Below are 27,192 nucleotides of genomic sequence, written 5' to 3' on the forward strand. Positions count from 1 at the left end.
ATACAAATAGGAGGCTTAGGGGGTGCGTTCCCTACCTCTGATGAAGCGACCAATTGCGTCGCGAAACGCGTCAGGCCACGCCCCCTCACTAGCCTAAGCTAAGAGACAGGTAATACGGCACACATTTTACTACCTTCAGTCTTCTGGAGTTATTTTATGTGTTTTTAATATTGCAGTTAACATATGGATGACTGCTCATTTATGTATTTGTATACATGTGTTTCAGGAGCATAATAAAATGTGTGTTTATATAAATTAAGCTTTTAACGAGTTTGCTAGTTAATATCCCTCATTCCCTTTCATACAACAAACGGAGAGGCCATAGAAATCCTTTCTGAGCAAGGTAATAACCTCAATTCTAAAACGGTTCATCTTCTGTTGGGAAGGAGAGAATTACATTGGAAAAGGAAAAACGTTTTTGGGGTTTGAGAGAAACGAAGCAGCAATCCACAGTGGCTATATCCATACCTCATAGGAGTTGAGGTTAATGCACACAAGTGACCATTTGGCTTCTTTGTAATGAACTCTTTTTTTACCTGACATACTACACCAGAGAGGATGTGCGCCCTTCCCTCTTCTGTTCTAGATATATATATATACAGTATATAATATCTCTGTTAAGTCATATAGAAACAGAAGATATGATGACAGATGGATTTTACCGGTTCCTTTTTTTCTTCTTCTGTTTTTCTTTCATCTTCCCCTTGTCCAGATCCTATAAAATCTCTTTCATAGGAATTACCTCTCTGGTTAAGAGGAAGGCCATACCCTATGGAAGTTTTTTTAAAACAATCTAAATATATTACCTCACTGAAAGTTCAGGATAGACATATTACTTGTCCAAAAGCTATAGTGGAAGAAACGTATCATTTTTATCAAAAATGTTATGCTCTTTTTTCTATAGAGACAATTTCTGGAGGAAAATAAATGTACCTTTAGTTACAGCAGATCAATTGCAAATAGTTAAAGGGACAGTAAAGTCTAAAATAAACTTTCATGATTCAGATAGGGCAAGCAATTTTAAACAACTTTCCAATTTACTTTTATAACCAATTTTGCTTTGTTTTCTTGGTATTCTTAGTTGAAAGCTAAACCTAGGAAGTTCATATGCTAATTTCTTAGACCTTGTAGGCCGCCTCTAATCTGAAAGCATGTTGACATTTTTTTCACCACTAGAGGGCATTAGTTCGTGTGTTTCATATAGATAACATTGAGCTCATGCACATGAATTTACCGTAGAGTGAGCACTGATTGGCTAAAATGCAAGTCTGTCAAATGAACTGAAATAAGGGGGCAGTCTGCAGAGGCTGAGAAACAAGGTAATTACAGAGGTAAAAGGTGTATTAATATAACAGTGTTTGTTTTGCAAAACTGGGGAATGCGTAATAAAGGGATTATCTATCTTTATAAACAACAAAAATTCTGGTGTTGACTGTCCCTTTAATAATCCAATTCAAGTAGAAGAGATTGGGACAGCAATTAAAAGATAGAGGGCTCCTTGTGTCAAGCAGTAAGAGTTGCACTGGAGCACTTGCGGGGCAGGTTTGCACATATGAGCCTGCTTCCCGCAATGTAAGAAGCAGTGGCCTCTGAGGTGGCGAAGAGAAATCACTGAGAGCCACCAATCAGTAAATGCTACCCAAGTGCTGAACCAAAAATGGGCCGACTCCTAAGCTTACATTCTTGCTTTTTCAAATAAAGTTACCAAGAGAAGCAAGACAATTTGATAATAGGAGTAAATTAGACAGTTGCTTAAAATTGCATACTCTATCTGAATCATGAAAGTTTAATAGACTAGACTATCCCTTTAATATGCACACAAACCACAGAACAAAAAATAACGTCATGTTTTGTACTACAAATAGTTTCCGTAAGGTGATTCAATACTATATTAATTTAGTGATTAAGTTTTGCTACTGCATGATACATATTACTTCTTCATGTTTTTATAGTGTCAAACAGCCACAGATTGTCAAACTTGTGGGTAACTAAAGAAGGCAAAATAAATATTTTACATCTAACTGTCCTCTGTATTTCTTAAATAAAATGTTTATTGTAGGGTCTATGTTATAGAGTTCCTTTTTTATAATAAATGCATGTTTAATATCATGATAAACTGAATGGAAGATAATGGTCCATACATTCAGTAACAGCACACTCTTACTATGTAATCAGTTCTTTTAAGACGCAATTAATAGCAATTGTTATGCAAAAAGACATGCATTTGTTAAGTCCACATTTCTAACAAATCACAAAGGGCAAAGATTGCAAAGGTCAGGGGCCAATTAAAGTGCCAGAGCGCTGTAGTGATGTCAGGTTGGAAAGTAATGGTGGGTTGAATGTCAAGCTGAAATACTGCCAAAACGTAATGAATGGTATAGTTGTTGAGTCACAAAATGAGTTAAGATATTCTTGCCAAACTAGGAAGTATAATCAATACAAATGACTGTACGAAACATAAAAGCATGTGGCCTTAATGTGCATGCATTATGTTGTTAGGAAGAAGAATAAAATGTAGCAGAAAATATAAAATGTTAAATCATAGAAACATAGATATTGACGGCAGAAAAGAGCCATAGGCCCAGCAAGTCTGCCCCATATTACCTAACAGTATAAACGTATCTAGTTCATAGGATAGCCTTATGCTTGTCCCAGGCATTTTTAAATCATAGTGTTTTGGAATATATATAATTATATATGCCAATATAAAAGAAAAAATAAACATGGTATTTTACAATGAAAACAGAATTTATGCTAACCTGATAAATTTATTTCTCTTGCGATGTATCAAGTCCACGGATTCATCCATACTTGTCGGATATTCTCCTTCCCAACAGGAAGTGGCAAAGAGAGCACCCACAGCAGAGCTGTCTATATATAGCTCCTCCCTTAGCTCCACCCCCCAGTCATTCTTAAATAAAAATATACTACCTGTCTTAAATAGACAGGGCGGGCCGTGGACTCGATACATCGCAAGAGAAAGAAATTTATCAGGTAAGCATAAATTCTGTTTTCTCTTGCTAGATGTATTCAGACAATGGATTCATCCATACTTGTGGGATACCAATACCAAAGCTTTAGGACACGGATGAAGGGAGGGACAAGACAGGTACCTAAACGGAAGGCACCACTGTTTGTAGAACCTTTCTCCCAAAAATAGCCCCCAAAGAAGCAAAAGTATTGAATTTATAAAATTTGGAAAAAGTATGAAGCGAAGACCAAGTCGCCGCCTTACAAATCTGTTCAACAGAAGCCTCATTTTTAAAAGCCCATGTGGAAGCCACTGCTCTAGTAGAATGAGCAGTAATCCGTTCAGGAGGCTGCTGGCCAGCAGTCTCATAAACCAAACGGATGATGCTTTTCAGCCAAAAAGAAAGAGGGGTAGCCGTAGCCTTTTGACCTCTCCGCTTACCAGAATAGACAACAAACAATGAAGATGTTTGACGGAAATCTTTTGTTTGGTCCTCATTCTATTTGTTTTATCCTGAGGGAGGGCATGGCCTTTCCCTCCAGTGATGTCTGAAATAATCTCTTTCAGTTCAGGCCCGAATAGGGTCTTTCCTTTGAAAGTGATGTTCAAAAGTTTAGATTTTGATGACACATCAGCAGACCAGGATTTAAGCCATAACGCCCTGCGCGCTAAAATGGCAAAACCTGAATTCTTTGCCGCTAATTTAGCCAGTTGAAAAGCGGCATCTGTAATGAAAGAATTAGCCAGCTTAAGGGCCTTAATTCTATCCATAATATCCTCTAATCGGGTCTCCATCTGAAGAGCCTCTTCTAGAGCCTCCAACCAGAAAGCAGCTGCAGTAGTTACATGAACAATGCACGCAATAGGTTGGAGAAGAAAACCTTGATGAACAAAACATTTCTTTAGGTGACTCTCTAATTTTTTATCCATAGGATCTTTGAAAGCACAACTGTCTTCGATAGGTATAGTTGTACGCTTGGCGAGAGTAGAAATAGCTCCCTCCACCTTAGGAACCGTCTGCTACGAGTCCCGCATGGTGTCAGATATGGGAAACATTTTCTTAAAAACAGGAGGGGGAGCGAACGGTATACCTGGTCTATCCCACTCCTTAGTAACCATATTTGCAATCCTCTTAGGGACTGGAAAAACATCAGTGTAAACAGGAACCTCTAAGTATTTGTCCATTTTACACAATTTCTCTGGGACCACTATAGGGTCACAATCATCCAGAGTCGCCAATACCTCCCTGAGCAACAAGCGGAGGTGTTCAAGCTTAAATTTAAAGGCCGTCATATCAGAATCTGTCTGAACGAGCGTCTTCCCTGAATCAGAAATCTCTCCCTCAGATAGCAAATCCCTTACCCCTACTTCAGAACATTGTGAGGGTATATCAGATACGGCTACTAAAGCGTCAGAAGGCTCAGCATTTGTTCATAACCCAGAGCTGTCACGCTTTCCTTGTAACCCAGGCAGTTTAGATAAAACCTCTGTGAGGGTTGTATTCATAACTGTGGCTATGTCTTGTAAATTAAACGAAGTCGACGCACTAGAAGTACTTGGCGTCACTTGTGCGGGCGTTACTGGTTGTGACACTTGGGGAGAGCTAGATGGCATAACCTCATTTCTTTCTGTCTGAGAATCATCTATTGCTATATTTTTAAGTGCTATAATATGCTCTTTAAAATTTATAGACATAGTGCAAGTGGGACACATTCTGAGGGGGTTCCACAATGGCTTCTAAACACATTGAACAAGGAGTTTCCTTGATGTCAGACATGTTCAACAGGCTAGTAATGAAACAAGCAAGCTTGGAAAACACTTTATTCAAAGTAAATAATACTTAGAAAAAAACAGTACTGTGCCTTTAAGAGAAAAAAAGAAGCACAAACTCTGCAAAACAGTGTAAAAAAGCAGTAAACTTTTCGAAATTTTTACAGTGGAATCATAAGGCCTTAGTAAGATTGCCCCACCAGTCAAATAAACGATTAACCCCTAAATGTAAAAACCGGATTGACAAAACGTCAAAAACCGGTATAAAAACGTTCAGCACCTTGCCACAGCTCTGCTGTGGTGCCTACCTGCCCTTAGGGATAAATTTGTGGGGAAAAAGCTTGCTTTAGGCCCTCAAGTACAGCAAGACCCTCCGGAGAAGCAGCTGGATGTCTTGTGTGTAAAAGAAACTGCGCAACTGAGGCGCAAAAATAGGCCACTCCCACCTCACTCGATGTTAGTGGGGCCTAAAATAAACACACCAAAGTGTTTCTAAACTAGCCATGTGGGTTAATAACCCTTAAATAAGCCATAATGACCCTTCAAAGTCCCTCAAAACGTTAATCTTTTAATAAAAAAAACAAACGTTTTTCCTATAAGTCACCAGTAACAGCTGAGCCCTTTATGCAAGCTGGGATTCCATACCAGCGGCTAGATTTAGAGTTGGGCGGTAGCCGTCAAAACCAGCGTTAGAGGCTCCTAACGCTGGTTTTTACCGCCCGCTGGTATTTGGAGTCAGTCAGGAAAGTCTAACGCTCACTTTGCAGCCGCGACTTTTCCATACCGCGACTTTTCCATACCGCAGATCACCCTACGCCATTTGCGTATCCTATCTTTTCAATGGGATCTTTCTAACGCCGGTATTTAGAGTCTTGGCTGAAGTGAGCATTAGAATTCTAACGACAAAACTCCAGCCGCAGAAAAAAGGCAGTAGTTAAGAGCTTTCTGGGCTAACGCCGGTTTATAAAGCTCTTAACTACTGTGCTCTAAAGTACACTAACACCCATAAACTACCTATGTACCCCTAAACCGAGGTCCCCCCACATCGCCACCACTCTATTAAATTTTTTAACCCCTAATCTGCCGACCGCACACCGCTGCCACCTACGTTATCCCTATGAACCCCTAATCTGCTGCCCCTAACACCGCCGACCCCTATATTATATTTATTAACCCCTAATCTGCCGCCCCCAACGTCGCCGCCACCTACCTACAATTATTAACCCCTAATCTGCCGACCGGAGCTCACCGCTACTATAATAAAGTTATTAACCCCTAATCCGCCTCACTCCCGCCTCAATAACCCGATAATAAATTGTATTAACCCCTAATCTGCCCTCCCTAACATCGCCGACACCTAACTTAAAGTATTAACCCCTAATCTGCCGACAGGAGCTCACCGCTACTATAATACATTTTTTAACCCCTAAAGCTAATTCTAACCCTAACACCCCCCCTAAATTAAATATAATTTTATTCTAATGAAATAAATTAACTCTTATTAGATAAATCATTCCTATTTAAAGTTAAATACTTACCTGTAAAATAAACCCTAATATAGCTACAATATAAATTATAATTATATTGTAGCTATTTTAGGATTAATATTTATTTTACAGGCAACTTTGTATTTATTTTAACCAGGTACAATAGCTATTAAATAGTTAAGAACTATTTAATAGTTACCTAGTTAAAATAATTTCAAATTACCTGTAAAATAAATCCTAACCTAAGTTACAATTAAACCTAACACTACACTATCAATAAATAAATTAAATAAACTACCTACAATTATCTACAATTAAACCTAACACTACACTATCAATAAATTAATTAAATACAATACCTACAAATAAATACATTTAAATAAACTAACTAAAGTAGAAAAAATAAAAAAGAACTAAGTTACAAAAAATAAAAAAATATTTACAAACATTAGAAAAATATTACAACAATTTTAAACTAATTACACCTACTCTAAGCCCCCTAATAAAATAACAAAGACCCCCAAAATAAAAAAAATGCCCTACCCTATTCTAAAATTAAAATAGAAAAGCTCTTTTACCTTACCAGCCCTGAAAAGGGCCCTTTGCGGGGCATGCCCCAAAGAATTCAGCTCTTTTGCCTGTAAAAAAAAAAACATACAATACCCCCCCAACATTACAACCCACCACCCACATACCCTTAATCTAACCCAAACCCCCCTTAAATAAACCTAACACTAAGCCCCTGAAGATCTCCCTACCTTGTCTTCACCACACCGGGTCCCGATCTGTCCAGAAGACCCTCCGAAATCTTCATCCAAGCCCAAGGGGGGGCTGAAGAGTGACGTCCATCCTCCATCTGAAGTCTGGATCCAAGCGGCGGCTGAAGAAATCCATCATCGGGCTGAAGTCTTGATCCAAGCGGGCGCTGAAGAAGTCCATCATCGGGATGAAGTCTTCTATGAAGCGGCATCTTCAATCTTCTATCTTCCGGAGCCATCATCTTCCAGCCGACGCGGATCCATCCTCTTCTACCGACGCCTACTCGCCGAATGACGGTTCCTTTAAATGACGTCATCCAAGATGGCGTCCGTCGAATTCCGATTGGCTGATAGGATTCTATCAGCCAATCGGAATTAAGGTAGGAAAATTCTGATTGGCTGATGGAATCAGCCAATCAGATTCAAGTTCAATACGATTGGCTGATCCAATCAACCAATCAGATTGAGCTCGCATTCTATTGGCTGATCGGAACAACCAATAGAGTCAGTCAGGAAAGGGTCTAACGCTCACTTTGCAGCCGCGACTTTTCCATACCGCAGATCCCCCTACGCCATTTGCGTATCCTATCTTTTCAATGGGATCTTTCTAACGCCGGTATTTAGAGTCTTGGCTGAAGTGAGCGTTAGAATTCTAACGACAAAACTCCAGCCGCAGAAAAAAGGCAGTAGTTAAGAGCTTTCTGGGCTAACGCCGGTTTATAAAGCTCTTAACTACTGTGCTCTAAAGTACACTAACACCCATAAACTACCTATCTACCCCTAAACCGAGGTCCCCCCACATCGCCGCCACTCTATTAAATTTTTTTAACCCCTAATCTGCCGACCGCACACCGCTGCCACCTACGTTATCCCTATGTACCCCTAATCTGCTGCCCCTAACAACGCCGACCCCTATATTATATTTATTAACCCCTAATCTGCCGCCCCCAACGTCGCCTCCACCTACCTACACTTATTAACCCCTAATCCGCCTCACTCCCACCTCAATAACCCTATAATAAATAGTATTAACCCCTAATCTGCCCTCCCTAACATCGCCGACACCTAACTTCAAGTATTAACCCCTAATCTGCCGACCGGAGCTCACCGCTACTCTAATAAATTTTTTAACCCCTAAAGCTAATCCTAACCCTAACACCCCCCTAAATTAAATATAATTTTATTCTAACGAAATAAATTAACTCTTATTAAATAAATTATTCCTATTTAAATCTAAATACTTACCTGTAAAATAAACCCTAATATAGCTACAATATAAATTATAATTATATTGTAGCTATTTTAGGATTAATATTTATTTTACAGGCAGCTTTGTATTTATTTTAACCAGGTACAATAGCTATTAAATAGTTATGAACTATTTAATAGTTACCTAGTTAAAATAATTACAAATTACCTGTAAAATAAATCCTAACCTAAGTTACAATTAAACCTAACACTACACTATCAATAAATAAATTAAATAAACTACCTACAATTATCTACAATTAAACCTAACACTACACTATCAATAAATTAATTAAATACAATACCTACAAATAAATACATTTAAATAAACTAACTAAAGTACAAAAATAAAAAAGAACTAAGTTACAAAAAATAAAAAAATATTTACAAACATTAGAAAAATATTACAACAATTTTAAACTAATTACACCTACTCTAAGCCCCCTAATAAAATAACAAAGACCCCCAAAATAAAAAAAATGCCCTACCCTATTCTAAAATTAAAATAGAAAAGCTCTTTTACCTTACCAGCCCTGAAAAGGGCCCTTTGCGGGGCATGCCCCAAAGAATTCAGCTCTTTTGCCTGTAAAAAAAAAAACATACAATACCCCCCCAACATTACAACCCACCACCCACATACCCTTAATCTAACCCAAACCCCCCTTAAATAAACCTAACACTAAGCCCCTGAAGATCTCCCTACCTTGTCTTCACCACACCGGGTCCCGATCTGTCCAGAAGACCCTCCGAAATCTTCATCCAAGCCCAAGGGGGGGCTGAAGAGTGACGTCCATCCTCCGTCTGAAGTCTGGATCCAAGCGGCGGCTGAAGAAATCCATCATCGGGCTGAAGTCTTGATCCAAGCGGGCGCTGAAGAAGTCCATCATCGGGATGAAGTCTTCTATGAAGCGGCATCTTCAATCTTCTTTCTTCCGGAGCCATCATCTTCCAGCCGACGCGGATCCATCCTCTTCTACCGACGCCTACTCGCCGAATGACGGTTCCTTTAAATGACGTCATCCAAGATGGCGTCCGTCGAATTCCGATTGGCTGATAGGATTCTATCAGCCAATCGGAATTAAGGTAGGAAAATTCTGATTGGCTGATGGAATCAGCCAATCAGATTCAAGTTCAATACGATTGGCTGATCCAATCAACCAATCAGATTGAGCTCGCATTCTATTGGCTGATCGGAACAACCAATAGAGTCAGTCAGGAAAGGGTCTAACGCTCACTTTGCAGCCGCGACTTTTCCATACCGCAGATCCCCCTACGCCATTTGCGTATCCTATCTTTTCAATGGGATCTTTCTAACGCCGGTATTTAGAGTCTTGGCTGAAGTGAGCGTTAGAATTCTAACGACAAAACTCCAGCCGCAGAAAAAAGGCAGTAGTTAAGAGCTTTCTGGGCTAACGCCGGTTTATAAAGCTCTTAACTACTGTGCTCTAAAGTACACTAACACCCATAAACTACCTATGTACCCCTAAACCGAGGTCCCCCCACATCGCTGCCACTCTATTAAATTTTTTTAACCCCTAATCTGCCGACCGCACACCGCTGCCACCTACGTTATCCCTATGAACCCCTAATCTGCTGCCCCTAACACCGCCGACCCCTATATTATATTTATTAACCCCTAATCTGCCGCCCCCAACGTCGCCGCCACCTACCTACAATTATTAACCCCTAATCTGCCGACCGGAGCTCACCGCTACTATAATAAAGTTATTAACCCCTAATCCGCCTCACTCCCGCCTCAATAATCCTATAATAAATTGTATTAACCCCTAATCTGCCCTCCCTAACATCGCCGACACCTAACTTAAAGTATTAACCCCTAATCTGCCGACCGGAGCTCACCGCTACTATAATACATTTTTTAACCCCTAAAGCTAATTCTAACCCTAACACCCCCCCTAAATTAAATATAATTTTATTCTAACGAAATAAATTAACTCTTATTAAATAAATCATTCCTATTTAAAGCTAAATACTTACCTGTAAAATAAACCCTAATATAGCTACAATATAAATTATAATTATATTGTAGCTATTTTAGGATTAATATTTATTTTACAGGCAACTTTGTATTTATTTTAACCAGGTACAATAGCTATTAAATAGCTAAGAACTATTTAATAGTTACCTAGTTAAAATAATTACAAATTACCTGTAAAATAAATCCTAACCTAAGTTACAATTAAACCTAACACTACACTATCAATAAATAAATTAAATAAACTACCTACAATTATCTACAATTAAACCTAACACTACACTATCAATAAATTAATTAAACACAATACCTACAAATAAATACATTTAAATAAACTAACTAAAGTACAAAAAATAAAAAAGAACTAAGTTACAAAAAATAAAAAAATATTTACAAACATTAGAAAAATATTACAACAATTTTAAACTAATTACACCTACTCTAAGCCCCCTAATAAAATAACAAAGACCCCCAAAATAAAAAAAATGCCCTACCCTATTCTAAAATTAAAATAGAAAAGCTCTTTTACCTTACCAGCCCTGAAAAGGGCCCTTTGCGGGGCATGCCCCAAAGAATTCAGCTCTTTTGCCTGTAAAAAAACCCCCATACAATACCCCCCCCAACATTACAACCCACCACCCACATACCCCTAATCTAACCCAAACCCCCCTTAAATAAACCTAACACTAAGCCCCTGAAGATCTCCCTACCTTGTCTTCACCACACCGGGTCCCGATCTGTCCAGAAGACCCTCCGAAATCTTCATCCAAGCCCAAGGGGGGCTGAAGAGTGACATCCATCCTCCGCCTGAAGTCTGGATCCAAGCGGCGGCTGAAGAAATCCATCATCGGGCTGAAGTCTTGATCCAAGCCGGCGCTGAAGAAGTCCATCATCGGGATGAAGTCTTCTATGAAGCGGCATCTTCAATCTTCTTTCTTCCGGAGCCATCATCTTCCAGCCGACGCGGATCCATCCTCTTCTACCGACGCCTACTCGCCGAATGACGGTTCCTTTAAATGACGTCATCCAAGATGGCGTCCGTCGAATTCCGATTGGCTGATAGGATTCTATCAGCCAATCGGAATTAAGGTAGGAAAATTCTGATTGGCTGATGGAATCAGCCAATCAGATTCAAGTTCAATATGATTGGCTGATCCAATCAACCAATCAGATTGAGCTCGCATTCTATTGGCTGATCGGAACAACCAATAGAATGCGATCTCAATCTGATTGGCTGATTGGATCAGCCAATCGGATCGAACTTGAATCTGATTGGCTGATTCCATCAGCCAATCAGAATTTTCCTACCTTAATTCCGATTGGCTGATAGAATCCTATCAGCCAATCGGAATTCGAGGGACGCCATCTTGGATGACGTCCCTTAAAGGAACCGTCATTCGTCGGGAAGTCGTCGGTGAAGATGGATGGATCCGCGCTGGAGGTCTTGAAGATCAGCCGGTCGTCATTGGATTGAAGAACATAGAAGATGCGGCTTGGATGAAGATGTTTGCCGGTCCGGATGTCCTCTTCTGCCCGCTTGGATCAAGACTTCAGCCGGAGGATGGATGTCACTCTTCAGCCTCCGCTTGGGCTTGGATCAAGATTTCGGAGGCTTGGATCAAGACTTCGGTGGACGGATCGGTGAACCTGGCATGGTGAAGATAAGGTAGGAAGATCTTCAGGGGCTTAGTGTTAGGTTTATTTAAGGGGGGTTTGGGTTAGATTAGGGGTATGTGGGTGGTGGGTTGTAATGTTGGGGGGGGTATTGTATGGTTTTTTTTACAGGCAAAAGAGCTGAATTATTTGGGGCATGCCCCGCAAATGGCCCTTTTCAGGGCTGGTAAGGTAAAAGAGCTTTGAACTTTTTAAATTTAGAATAGGGTAGGGCATTTTTTTATTTTGGGGGTCTTTTTTATTTTATTAGGGGGCTTAGAGTAGGTGTAATTAGTTTAAAATTGTTGTAATATTTTTCTAATGTTTGTAAATATTTTTTTATTTTTTGTAACTTAGTTCTTTTTTATTTTTGTACTTTAGTTAGTTTATTTAAATGTATTTATTTGTAGGTATTGTATTTAATTAATTTATTGATAGTGTAGTGTTAGGTTTAATTGTAGATAATTGTAGGTAGTTTATTTAATTTATTTATTGATAGTGTAGTGTTAGGTTTAATTGTAACTTAGGTTAGGATTTATTTTACAGGTAATTTGTAATTATTTTAACTAGGTAACTATTAAATAGTTCATAACTATTTAATAGCTATTGTACCTGGTTAAAATAAATACAAAGTTGCCTGTAAAATAAATATTAATCCTAAAATAGCTACAATATAATTATAATTTATATTGTAGCTATATTAGGGTTTATTTTACAGGTAAGTATTTAGATTTAAATAGGAATAATTTATTTAATAAGAGTTAATTTATTTCGTTAGAATAAAATTATATTTAATTTAGGGGGGTGTTAGGGTTAGGATTAGCTTTAGGGGTTAAAAAATTTATTAGAGTAGCGGTGAGCTCCGGTCGGCAGATTAGGGGTTAATACTTGAAGTTAGGTGTCGGCGATGTTAGGGAGGGCAGATTAGGGGTTAATACTATTTATTATAGGGTTATTGAGGTGGGAGTGAGGCGGATTAGGGGTTAATAAGTGTAGGTAGGTGGAGGCGACGTTGGGGGCGGCAGATTAGGGGTTAATAAATATAATATAGGGGTCGGCATTGTTAGGGGCAGCAGATTAGGGGTACATAGGGATAATGTAGGTTGTGGCGGTGTACGGAGCGGCAGATTAGGGGTTAATAATAATATGCAGGGGTCAGCGATAGCGGGGGCGGCAGATTAGGGGTTAATAAGTGTAAGGTTAGGGGTGTTTAGACTCGGGGTACATGTTAGGGTGTTAGGTGCAGACATAGGAAGTGTTCCCCATAGGAAACAATGTAGCTGCGTTAGGAGCTGAACGCTGCTTTTTTGCAGGTGTTAGGTTTTTTTCAGCTCAAACAGCCCCATTGTTTCCTATGGGGGAATCGTGCACGAGCACGTTTTTGAAGCTGGCCGCGTCCGTAAGCACCGCTGGAATTTAGAGTTGCAGTGGCGGTAAATATGCTTAACGCTCCCTTTTTGGAGCCTAACGCAGCCCTTCTGTGAACTCTAAATACCAGCGGTATTTAAAAGGTGCGGGAGAAAAAAAGCATGCGTAGCTAACGCACCCCTTTGGCTGCAGAACTCTAAATCTAGCCGTAAGTGTCTGAATACAGCTTACCCTTCCCTTCTCTCATGGGGATACTGTCAGCCTTTTCTAGAATTATCACAGTCTGTCTAGAAAAAAATTGACTGAACATACCTCAATGCAGCTTAGCATGCAAACCGTTCCCCCAACTGAAGTTTTCCTGTACTCCTCAGCCTCTGTGTGAACAGCAGTGGATCTTAGTTACAAAGTGCTAAGATCATCATCCTCCTTGCAGAAATCTTCATCCCTTTTCTGCTAGAGAGTGAATAGTACACACCTGTACCATTTAAAATAACAAACTTTTGCTTGAGAAAATAAAAACTAACATTTTTGTCACCACACTCACTTTACCCTTCCTATTGCTTAGAGCCGGCAAAAAGAATGACTCAGGGGTGGATCTAAGGGATGATCTATATAGACAGCTCTGCTGTGGGCGCTCTCTTTGCCACTTCCTGTTGGGAAGGAGAATATCCCACAAGTATGGATGAATCCGTGGACTCGATACATCTAGCAAGAGAAAAGAATACAACATGAACAAGGAATATTATGTCTACTTTCTGTCAAAGTGTTAAAAAAATATATGTTGCAACTTCATAAATGAGAAATAAAAAATATAAACAAAATAATACCCATACATCTGTAAAGGAACTAAAACGTCTTTTGTTTACAGAATAGATGGGATTAATAACAAGTCATTTGATATTTTACATAAAGTATTAATATGTTTTACAAACAGAAATAATTAACGGTACACAAGAGAAGCTCCAAAGGTCACCTATCAAAAAATTAAAACTTTTAGATCAGGGTTTTCTAAAGTTCATCATCAAGGACTGGAGACAGACCAGATTTTTGGAATATCTGTGTGAGAAAATATGTGTGGAGCTGCAACCTTCACTAGGTCAGAAGCACAGCTTCCTATTGGCTGTACCCCCCTCCTGTGACTTATAGAAAAAAAAAGACAATGTAAAAGGGGGCGGCCGGCTGCTTGTCACGAAACATAAAATAATAGTGTGTTTTTAATAACTTTTCTACTTCTGCTTTGGAGTATTGCATTTACATATGACATACTTTAGTATACTGGTCTCTAATTTAAATAACGTTAGCATCACTTTAAAGGAGAAATGTTGGGAGAACACTGGTTTAGTGAATGGAAACAGGCAATTAATAAAATACTGTGCTTAGGTCTCTTTCATATCCTGTTTATTCTTTTGCCTTGAAATGCAAATTTTAATATGTGTGTTTATGTGTATAAATAAATATAAATATATATATATATATATAGACAGATCTATAAATTACTTATTTCCTCTATAATGGTTTAATATCTGACAAAATGCAAAAAAAGCACATGACAAGGGTGCTAGAATATAATGTAGAACTGCATGTGGTGAGATATTTCATGTAACAAATTCCTTCCCTGCAGATACACCTTTGTAGTTTAGGTTTTTGGCCTAGTCTAAGGATACTCCCATATAGCCTTTGCACTGCATATAATATAGATTACACCCAGGTGAAATGGATATAAAATTGGAAAACCAGTAACTAGTCTCATCTCTTCTCCTGCTGCTGAAGATGGTTGATCTTGGACAGAGATACAAATAAGACATTAGAGAATATGGCTAAGTATTCTACCTTCTTTTCTTGGGATACATTTTCTGTGATTTTTATATTAAGTTATTGGTGTTGTGCAATTTGGGGCTATGATAGTTAGAGTTAACTTGTGGAAACTGGACAGTTTTTTAAATATATGTGTATATATAGACCTGTAAATATTCATCTTATCCTAACATATATATTTTGGTTCCTAATAAACTCTACTACAGATGGTTGAAAACATTATTGGATATTCAGTATCCAGAAAACAAGTTATACATGGGTTTGATTTGATTAATTAATTTGTTAATTTCACTTTTCGAAAACACCTTTCTGAGTATCATTCATTCCTCAATTATTTTTGATGGACAAATTAGTTGATAGCAGCTGCCACTAAGCAGTATTATAAAAAAGGTGTGGTGCCAATTTCTGTGCTAACACCTACACTGATTGGTAAGGATACTCCATGCATGTCCAGAGGAACAGTTTTAGATTGAGATCAGGTTGCAGGGCCCCCTCGGTCTGCTGTTCTCCCCTGCAGAGGGCTCTCTTGAGTTGTGGCCCTCAAGTCACCAGTTGGCCATGCATGATTTAAAACACACTTTGCACTGCTTAGCTGCACAGCACCAGCATACCTCTGGCGTCTCATTCATTTTGCAATCTATAGATCATGCTCGTCATTAGATATGTGCGATTCGTTTCGGATCGATTCGGAAATTCGGAAAATTCGGCGATTCGGATCGAACCGAATTTCCGAATTAAAATACTGCCGAATTTACCGAATAAATCCGAATTACTTCGGATTTATTCGGTAAATTCGGATGGCCATGTATTACACTACTATTGTACAGTATAAGTCTAATCCCACCTAACACTTACTGAAATTCCGAATTTCCGAACCGAATCCAGCCGAATTAATTCGAATCCGAATGAATCCGAAACAAATCCGAACCGAATTGATTCAAATTTTTCCGAATTCGAATCGCTCCGAACCGAAATTCTAAAAAATCCGAATCGATCCGAACCGAATTTTTTCGCCATGCACATGTCTACTCGTCATACATTATTTTCTATTTTATGTAAATCGCATATGTTTTTGGCAAGCACCAATGGCTTTGTTTATTCCTCATTTTGATGAATCTATTTTGCAGTTATAAATAATGTACAGACTGGAATATGAGCACAGAGTTTGGGATATGTCCAATAAAACATAACACAGCATAAAAATGTGCTTGATGTTTAATTGAATATCTTACTGGCTGAGATGGAGACCCATTTCTTGCAGAGCCTGTTCCTGTTCATCACAAAGCATCTGCAACTGTTTCTTCTCATGTTGCAATTTTTCAAAATCCTGTAATAACGATCACAAACAAAAAGGCACCATCACCACTTTCTCTTTGATTTGTTCCTTATACAACATTTTATAATGACAACAATATATAAAGTTCTGGTTCAGTTAGACACAAGCCAGGTGTGCCAACATACCATTAAACCTAGTTTTAACTCAATGAGTAAGACAGTTAGTATATTTTAATGTCAGTGATCTTCCCAACATGCCCAAAGGGCCTATAAATCACCTGATGCAACTAAGTTAACACAACATATTCATAGCACTGAGAACACTAAAGAGTGTTGAAGCCTGATCACTAGTCAGGCCAGGCAGCATGTATCCTAGAATGTAACGTTCCCTAATGTGTACTGTACAATTTTCTTCCTTTACTTTAGATATCCATTTTACCTGCTGAGGTGTATTACATTGTTTACAAATAGCTCCTTTACCTTTAATTTGGCATTTGAAATAGCTGATTTTGCCTGTAGTATCCCCACCTATACTTAAGTATTGGCAATAGAAAAGCTATGTAAACATAGTCAGCAGAAGAAATTAAACTGGAGAGATAAGTAATAAAATGTTATTTTTAAATTGTTCTCTATAAGGCCCCGAGACAAAAAGCATTGTGATCTGTGTTACAACCAAGTTTGGATGAAGGGCTGAAATCAATGTGTGAAAGCAGTTTTGCCAAGGGGCATTTCACTACACTTCTCTGTGGCAGGCAATGCTTCTCTGACAATGGCAGAATCTTAAAAGCAGTAATGTAAAAGATAGCTTTAGTCAATACATTTTACATGTATCAACCAAAACTCAACCTCTTTTGTTACAATGTATTTAAAGTCATTTTGATATTATAAAAAAATTTGTTTTAACGTTTGTCGTGTTCTTTTCTTTTTAGGAAGATTTCTTGTACAGGAGATTAATATCCCATATAAGACAGTAGCCGTGCTGTTTTACTAAAGTTTGTTTTTTACAGCTTTGCACTATGTAAAACATGTTGTTTTTTTTAAATCAACAGCTTTTTTAATATTGTATTTGTATAGACGCTATAAGTTCACACTGTACTGTATGTGTTTTAGTTCTAATTTCACGACCGTACTGTACCAAAACTGGGGAAAAACAGGTTCAGAAATATTTGCAAAAGTTCCTTTCAAATTGTTTTATCAAACAGAAAACATATTTATAGCAGAAACCTTTAATCCGTCTGTGTCAGTATTTCTGTCGCTGTCTTGTTCTTACTTACTTGTATCCCTGTAGAGTGTAAAGAAAATAATGATAATAATCTTTTCTGGAGGGCACTATTACAAAAGATCACTCACTTTTTTAAGCCTTGACATTTGCTGAAGTTCATTCCGTAGATCAGAAGTGGTGTCTCTCTCTTTCTGTAGCTCCTCTTGAAGATTCTGTTGTTGCTCCTTCTCAAACTTCAATTCCTTTTCTAAACTTGAGCTGTTAAAATAAGATATAATCTGATGAAATAATGTTTTACAGAAATATTAATATGGCAGTGGGCAGCAGCAGTCGACTATTTTTGGAGCTAGATTTATTCATGTTAAAGTGCAACACACAAACATCTGGCTTTACACACATTTGTGTGAGGCACTTTAACACTAATAAACCAGATGCCAAAAACGGAGCACATGCCGAAATGATAACAATAATAAATAACACTAAACATATTGTGAAATGTAATCTCTTCCTTTCAAACTGTTGAACATACAACTTGTATTGAGAAAAGAACAAATTAGGAGTCTTTCAGACTGCAGCCTTACAGAATGCACATGATGCTGAATCTACCACATTGCCCAAGACGTGGGAACTACTTGTAGAATGAACCCTTTTGGAACCAGAACTACTTTTAGCTACTATGTCTTGATGATACATTGTATTACACAGAAACAATAGTCTTTTTTTTCCATGCTGGATTTTTTTTTGGTAACAGTAGGTGATATATCTAGTTACTGCAACCTTCTCCAGAGTACCAACATGGGGCCTGATTACAAGTGGGCGGTATTTAACGCTCCCGCTCTCATGCTAACTCCACTAGGAGTATGTTTTTTTTGCATGCGTCGGGTAGCGTTCGTATTACAAGTTGACCTGATGCGCGCAAGAAAGCTGAACTTCAAATATGTCAATTTCGTTAACGTATTCACCCATATAAGTAAATGGAGCAAAACCCCAAAACAACGCCCTACTTGAGTGTAAACTGAATTGCGTTAACCCGACATGAAAATATGAATATTTCCCATTCCAGTGTTCTTCACACAACAGAATATGTTCTATTTATTCGTAAAGACATTTTTTACACACACACACATATATATATATATATACATATATATATATATATATATATATATATATATATATATATATGATGGCATTTTGGTACAGTATATTGAATATATATATATATATATATATATATATATATATATATATATATATAGGAATATCTATTTATAATCTATGTGCAGAACATTAGAATTTGAAACATTTACAGTAAATACACAGTATAACAATTTATTAAATATAAATTTTGCATAAATATGATTTTTCATATTTTCATGTACTTAACTGCAAATGGCTCCAATGCACTTATATACATACACACACATACACATAGTTGTAATCAAAATTATTCAACCTGCATTGCAAATCAGGTTTATTGTCAAAATTGGCAGACTTTCAGCTATTTGCAATGAAGAAATCAAACAAAAGCAATTGAAATAGCTCTACACAATGAATGCTTGTAATGGTTTCCCAAAATTCAACTGAAAATGCAACTTTTAATGAATTCTGCAGTCTCAAAATTATTCAGTCCCTTCATGGCTAGCATCTTTAGTACTTAGTACAGCACCCTTTTGCTGTTATTACCTGCTGCAAACGAGATGCATAGCCAGACACCAGCTTCTGGCAGCGTACAGGAATCTTAGCCCATTTCTCATGAGCAATTGCCTCTAGTTCAGTAATATTCTTGGGTTTGCGTGCTGCAACCGCCTTCTACAAATCCCACCAGATATTTTCTATGGTGACTGTGATGGCCACTGTAGAATCTCCCAGGACTTCTGCAACCAATCCTTGGTGGAATTTAAGGTTGTATGTTTGGGATCATTGTCCTGTTGGAAGGTCCAATAATGCCCTAGTTTCAGCTTCCTCACAGACAGCCAGGGGTCAAGTCCTACAAAAAAAGTGTGGGAACTCACCAAGACTTCCAACACCATAACAATTAATAATGTTTTAGACACACACACACACTATATTTACATGTATATAATATTAACACTTTGGTTAATAAAAGCAAATTAAATCCAATTAAGGGTTGAATGGTTGCCTTTTGGCCTGAGACTCCTCCTCTGTCACAGTCTCTCACCCACTAAAGGTGCAATAGTCCTATTTCTGCTGAGGGGAGCTGAATAACTCCATAGCAAGCCACACAGAAATGTAAGCACCATGTGTTCCACACAATGCAGGATGATCACACAATAGGACCACTGACAGGCTTGCATTTAGTGTTTTGTAGGAAGTTTTACTGCCCATTGCTAGAGGATATCACTACCCTTTTAACCAGACTGCGATCCAGCTCCTCTCACCAGCATTGTTTACTGAAGTGTTTCTGTTCTCTTTCCAGGGGGAACTTAATTCCACTTACAAAAATAATGCAGGCACTCCATTCCCACGCGTTCCCGCTTGACTTGACCCCTGCAGACGCCATGACGTTTTCTCCTAGGATATCCTGATACTTTAACCCTTTGAGTGCTAATGACGGCACTCTCACTCTGGTGCTAATGATGGCTCAGAGCCGTCATGAGCACTCTCCGACCTTGAGGGAGATCTGGGGGCTCCTTACTGCTCCTACCCCGGCGATCATGTCTGTAGAGTGACAGGCATCGCCGGGGCTTCACGTGATGCGCGGTGATGTCACGCGCAATTACGTGATGATGTCACCGTGCAACTTTATTTATACTTAACAATGTTAAGTATAGGAGGAGGGGGCATGCTGCTTAGAAGCCTGTATCTCAGGCATCTAATCAGCTACAGACCCCCAAGACCCACTGTTGGAAGTGTAAGTATTGGGGGTCTGTAAAAAATAAATAAAAAAGTAAAAAAAATTTTTTCCAAAAATTAAAAGAAAATATTAGCACCCAGGTGGGAAATGGCTTAGCAGCCAAAGGGTTAATAAATCCATCTTGCCTTCCACATGCTGCAGGTTTCCAGTGCCAGAGGATGCAAAGCAGCCCCAGAGCATCACTGAGCCACCACCATGCTTAACTGTAGGCAGAGTGTTCTTTTCAGCATATGCTTTATTCTTTTTCTTCCAGATATACTGCTGATCCATCAGGCCGAAAATTTCTAGTTTCTCCTGTTAAGTGTATTCAGTCCACGGGTCATCCATTACTTATGGGATTATGTCTCCTCCCTAACAGGAAGTGCAAGAGGATCACCCAAGCAGAGCTGCTATATAGCTCCTCCCCTCTACGTCATACCCAGTCATTCTCTTGCACCTAACTAATAGATAGGACGTGTGAGAGGACTGTGGTTGTTATACTTAGTTTTTATTTCTTCAATCAAAAGTTTGTTATTTTAAACAGCACCGGAGTGTGTTGTTTTTTTCTCAGGCAGTATTAGAAGAAGAATCTACCTGAGTTTGTATATGATCTTAGCGGTCGTAACTAAGATCCACTTGCTGTTTCTCGGCCATTCTGAGGAGTGAGGTACTTCAGAACAGGGGACAGCGGGCAGGGTTCACCTGCAAGGAGGTATGTTGCAGTATATTATTTTCTAAGGAATGGAATTGACTGAGAAAATACTGCTGATACCGATATAATGTAAGTGCAGCCTTAAATGCAGTAATAGCGACTGGTATCAGGCTGATATGTATGTATGTTTACACTGAGGTATTTCTAGGGAATGGAACTTCACTAAGAAAATACTGTATACATATAACTTATATTTAAGCCTCTACTGCAGTGAAAGCGACTAGCAGCAGGCTTTTTAATAACATTTCTTAATTTTACATTTAAAACGTTTACTGGCATGTTAATCGTTTTTCTCTGAGGTACTTGGTGTTAAAACTTTATGGGCATTATTTTTCCACTTGGCTGTCGTTTATTTTTGAATAAAATCAGTTTACTGAGCTTCCCCACTGTGGTATTATGAGTGGGAGGGGCCTATTTTGGCGCTTTATTGCGCAGTAAAAATTCAGTCATAGTCTTCCTATTTCCTCTACGATCCAGGACGTCTCTACAGAGCCCAGGGGTCTCCAAAACTTGTTTTGAGGGAGGTAATCACTCACAGCAGACCTGTGAGACTGTGCTTTGACTGTGATAAAAACGTTTATTTTAAATTGTTATCCGTTTTTGGATTACTAAGGGGTTAATCATCCATTTGCTGGTGGGTGCAATCCTTTGCTAAATTTATGCATTTACTGTGAAAATTTGGTTGCTATAACTAATTGCTTCATTGTTATTTCAACTGTGACTTTTTTTGTGTGCTTCTTAAAGGCACAGTATCGTTTTTTATATTGCTTGTAAACTTATTTGAAAAGTATTTTCCAAGCTTGCTAGTCTAATTGCTAGTTTGTTTAAACATGTCTGACACAGGGAATTCTCTTTGTGCAATATGTTTAAAGGCCAATGTGGAGCCCAATAGAAATTTGTGTACTAATTGTATTGATGCTACTTTGAATAAAAGCCAATCTGTACATGTAAAGAATATTTCACCAGACAACGAGGGGGAAGTTATGCCGACTAACTCTCCTCACATGTCAGTACCTGCGTCTCCCGCTCAGGAGGTGCGTGATATTGTGGCGCCAAGTACATCAGGGCGGCCCTTACAAATCACTTTGCAAGACATGGCTAATGTTATGACTGAAGTATTATCTAAATTGCCAGAACTTAGAGGTAAACGCGACCACTCTGGGGTGAGAACAGAGTACGCTGATAATATTAGAGCCATGTCTGATACTGCGTCACAATTGGCAGAACATGAAGACGGAGAGCTTCATTCTGTGGGTGACGGATCTGATCCAAATAAACTGGACTCAGACATTTCAAATTTTAAGTTTAAGCTTGAGAACCTCCGTGTATTACTAGGGGAGGTATTAGCGGCTCTGAATGATTGTAACACGGTTGCAATTCCAGAGAAATTATGTAGGCTGGATAGATACTATGCGGTACCGGTGTGTACTGACGTTTTTCCTATACCTAAGAGGCTTACAGAGATTATTACCAAGGAGTGGGATAGGCCCGGTGTGCCCTTTTCCCCCCCTCCGATATTTAGAAAAATGTTTCCAATAGACGCCACCACACGGGACTTATGGCAGACGGTCCCTAAGGTGGAGGGAGCAGTTTCTACTCTGGCTAAGCGCACCACTATCCCGGTGGAGGATAGCTGTGCTTTTTCAGATCCAATGGATAAAAAGTTAGAGGGTTACCTTAAGAAAATGTTTACTCAACAAGGTTTTATATTACAACCCCTTGCATGCATTGCGCCTGTCACGGCTGCGGCGGCATTCTGGTTTGAGTCTCTGGAAGAGACCATTAGCTCAGTCCCATTGGATGAAATTATAGACAAGCTTAGAGTCCTTAAGCTAGCTAATTCATTTATTTCTGATGCCGTAGTACACTTAACTAAGCTTACGGCTAAGAACTCCGGATTCGCCATTCAAGCGCGCAGAGCGCTGTGGCTTAAATCCTGGTCAGCCGATGTGACTTCTAAATCTAAATTACTTAACATACCTTTCAAAGGGCAAACATTATTCGGGCCCGGTTTGAAAGAGATTATCGCTGACATTACTGGAGGTAAGGGCCATGCCCTGCCTCAAGACAGAGCCAGACCAAGGGCTAAACAGTCTAATTTTCGTGCCTTTCGTAACTTCAAGGCAGGAGCAGCATCAACTTCCTCCGCTCCAAAACAGGAAGGAACTGTTGCTCGCTACAGACAGGGCTGGAAACCTAACCAGTCCTGGAACAAGGGCAAGCAGGCCAAAAAGCCTGCTGCCGCCCCTAAGACAGCATGAAGTGAGGGCCCCCAATCCGCAAACGGATCTAGTGGGGGGCAGACTTTCTCTCTTCGCCCAGGCTTGGGCAAGAGATGTCCAGGATCCCTGGGCGTTAGAGATCATATCTCAGGGATTGCTTCTGGACTTCAAAGCTTCTCCTCCAAAAGGGAGATTTCATCTTTCAAGGTTGTCAGCAAACCAGATAAAGAAGGAAGCGTTTCTACGCTGTGTACAAGACCTTTTAATAATGGGAGTGATCCATCCGGTTCCTAGGTCGGAACAAGGACAAGGGTTTTACTCAAATCTGTTTGTGGTTCCCAAAAAAGAGGGAACCTTCAGACCAATCTTGGATTTAAAGATACTAAACAAATTCCTAAGAGTTCCATCGTTCAAAATGGAAACTATTCGGACAATCTTACCTATGATCCAAAAGGGTCAGTACATGACCACAGTGGATTTAAAAGATGCCTACCTTCACATACCAATAAACAAAGATCATTATCGGTACCTAAGGTTTGCTTTCCTAAACAGGCATTACCAGTTTGTGGCTCTTCCCTTCGGGTTAGCTACAGCTCCAAGAATCTTTACAAAGGTTCTGGGCTCTCTTCTGGCGGTACTAAGACCGCGAGGAATATCGGTAGCTCCGTACCTAGACGACATTCTGATACAACAGTCAAGTTTCCAAACTGCCAAGTCCCATACAGACTTAGTTCTGGCATTTCTAAGGTCTCATGGGTGGAAGGTGAACGTAGAAAAGAGTTCTCTATTGCCACTCACAAGAGTTCCCTTCTTGGGGACTCTTAAAGATTCTGTAGAAATGAAAATTTACCTGACAGAGACCAGGTCAACGAAACTTCAAAACGCTTGCTGTGTCCTTCATTCCATTCAACGCCCGTCAGTGGCTCAATGCATGGAGGTAATCGGCTTAATGGTAGCGGCAATGGACATAGTTCCTTTTGCACGCCTGCATCTCAGACCACTGCAATTATGCATGCTAGGTCAGTGGAATGGGGATTACTCAGATTTGTCCCCTATGCTGAATCTGGATCAAGAGACCAAAGATTCTCTTCTATGGTGGCTTTCTCGGCCACATCTGTCCAGGGGGATGCCCTTCAGCAGGCCAGATTGGACGATAGTAACAACAGACGCCAGCCTGCTAGGTTGGGGCGCTGTCTGGAATTCCCTGAAGGCTCAGGGATCATGGACTCAGGAGGAGAAACTCCTTCCAATAAACATTCTGGAATTAAGAGCGGTTTTCAATGCTCTTCTGGCTTGGCCTCAGTTAGCAACTCTGAGGTTCATCAGGTTCCAGTCGGACAACATCACGACTGTGGCTTACATCAATCATCAGGGAGGGACAAGGAGTTCCCTAGCGATGATGGAAGTCTCAAAGATAATTCGCTGGGCAGAGTCTCACTCTTGCCACCTATCAGCGATCCACATCCCAGGAGTGGAGAACTGGGAGGCGGATTTCCTAAGTCGCCAGACTTTTCATCCGGGGGAGTGGGAACTTCATCCGGAGGTATTTGCCCAATTGCTTCGGCCAAACTTCCTTGGTACGGATCCAGGTCCAGGGACCCGGGAGCGGTGCTGATAGATGCTCTGACAGCACCTTGGGTCTTCAACATGGCTTATGTGTTTCCACCCTTCCCGATGCTTCCTCGATTGATTGCCAGAATCAAACAGGAGAGAGCATCGGTGATTCTAATAGCGCCTGCGTGGCCACGCAGGACCTGGTATGCAGATCTAGTGGACATCTCGTCCTGTCCACCATGGTCTCTGCCTCTGAGACAGGACCTTCTGATTCAGGGTCCTTTCAAACATCCAAATCTAGTTTCTCTGAGACTGACTGCATGGAGATTGAACGCTTGATTCTATCTAAGCGTGGATTCTCGGAGTCAGTGATTGATACCTTAATACAGGCTAGGAAACCTGTTACCAGGAAAATTTACCATAAAATATGGCGTAAATACTTGCATTGGTGCGAATCCAAGAGTTACTCATGCAGTAAGGTTAGGATTCCTAAGATATTGTCTTTTCTACAAGAAGGTTTAGAAAAGGGTTTATCTGCTAGTTCTTTAAAGGGACAGATTTCAGCTCTGTCCATCCTTTTACACAAGTGTCTGTCAGAAGTTCCAGACGTTCAGGCTTTTTGTCAGGCTTTGGCCAGGATTAAGCCTGTGTTTAAAACTGTTGCTCCGCCGTGGAGCTTAAATTTAGTTCTTAACGTTTTACAGGGTGTTCCGTTTGAACCCCTTCATTCCATTGATATCAAGCTGTTATCTTGGAAAGTTCTGTTTTTGATGGCTATTTCCTCGGCTCGAAGAGTCTCTGAGTTATCGGCCTTACATTGTGATTCTCCTTACCTGATTTTTCATTCAGACAAGGTAGTTCTGCGTACTAAACCTGGGTTCTTACCTAAGGTAGTCACTAACAGGAATATCAATCAAGAGATTGTTGTTCCATCATTGTGCCCTAACCCTTCTTCAAAGAAGGAACGACTCCTGCACAATCTGGACGTCGTCCGTGCCCTGAAATTTTATTTGCAGGCAACTAAAGATTTTCGCCAAACTTCTTCCCTGTTTGTCGTTTATTCTGGACAGAGGAGAGGTCACAAAGCTTCGGCTACCTCTCTCTCTTTCTGGCTTCGTAGCATAATATGTTTAGCCTATGAGACTGCTGGACAGCAGCCTCCTGAAAGAATTACAGCTCATTCTACTAGAGCTGTGGCTTCCACCTGGGCCTTTAAAAATGAGCCCTCTGTTGAACAGATTTGCAAGGCTGCAACTTGGTCTTCACTTCACACCTTTTCGAAATTTTACAAATTTGACACTTTTGCTTCTTCGGAGGCTGTTTTTGGGAGAAAGGTTCTTCAGGCAGTGGTTCCTTCCGTGTAAAGAGCCTGCCTGTCCCTCCCGTCATCCGTGTACTTTTAGCTTTGGTATTGGTATCCCATAAGTAATGGATGACCCGTGGACTGACTACACTTAACAGGAGAAAACATAATTTATGCTTACCTGATAAATTCCTTTCTCCTGTAGTGTAGTCAGTCCACGGCCCGCCCTGTTTTTATGGCAGGTCTAAATTTTAAATTATACTCCAGTCACCACTGCACCCTATAGTTTCTCCTTTCTCGTTTGGTTTTCGGTCGAATGACTGGGTATGACGTAGAGGGGAGGAGCTATATAGCAGCTCTGCTTGGGTGATCCTCTTGCACTTCCTGTTAGGGAGGAGACATAATCCCATAAGTAATGGATGACCCGTGGACTGACTACACTACAGGAGAAAGGAATTTATCAGGTAAGCATAAATTATGTTTTTGTTTCATCGATCCCCAGAACAGAATCCCAAAACTTCTGTGGCTTATTTATATAATTTTGAGCATATTGAAGCTGATTTTTCTTGTGCTTTTGGGTCAGTGGTGGTGTACGTCTTGGAGTTCTGGCATGGAAACCTTCTGTTTAGTACGTGCCATACTGTGCAAACTATAACCTCAGTGCCTGTTGCCACTAAGTCTTTCTGCAGGTCTTTTGAAGTCACTCAAGGGTTTTCTAAACCTGCTTTCTCAGAGATCTGGTTGCAGCCGTTGGTAGCTTCCTTTTTCTGCCCTGTCCAGGTAGTGTAACCACTGTTCCTTTAACATTTAACTTGCGAACTATGCTTCCAATGGTGTCTCTAGGAACATTCAGTGCCTTTGCTATCTTTTTGTATCCTTTTCCTTGTTTGTGAAGGGCGATGATCTCTTCTCTTAACTTTTTGGACCATTGTTTTGACTTAGCCATATTTCTAACATGCAGTCAAACAAGACACTCAACAA

General features: G+C 39.8%; 1 protein-coding gene across 1 annotated transcript in view; it reads right to left on the minus strand.

Annotated features, from left to right (window-relative positions):
- Positions 1–27,192, minus strand: part of RUFY1 (RUN and FYVE domain containing 1) — a gene marked incomplete in the record, with an annotated part of 403,552 nt that overhangs the window by 17,611 nt on the left and 358,749 nt on the right. The window contains 2 exon segments of the mRNA XM_053717225.1: positions 16,299–16,393; positions 17,692–17,821. Coding sequence (XP_053573200.1) covers positions 16,299–16,393; positions 17,692–17,821 — 225 coding nt within the window.

The sequence above is a fragment of the Bombina bombina genome, chromosome 6 (genome assembly GCF_027579735.1).
Source record: "Bombina bombina isolate aBomBom1 chromosome 6, aBomBom1.pri, whole genome shotgun sequence".
Classification (NCBI taxonomy): Eukaryota; Metazoa; Chordata; class Amphibia; order Anura; family Bombinatoridae; genus Bombina; species Bombina bombina.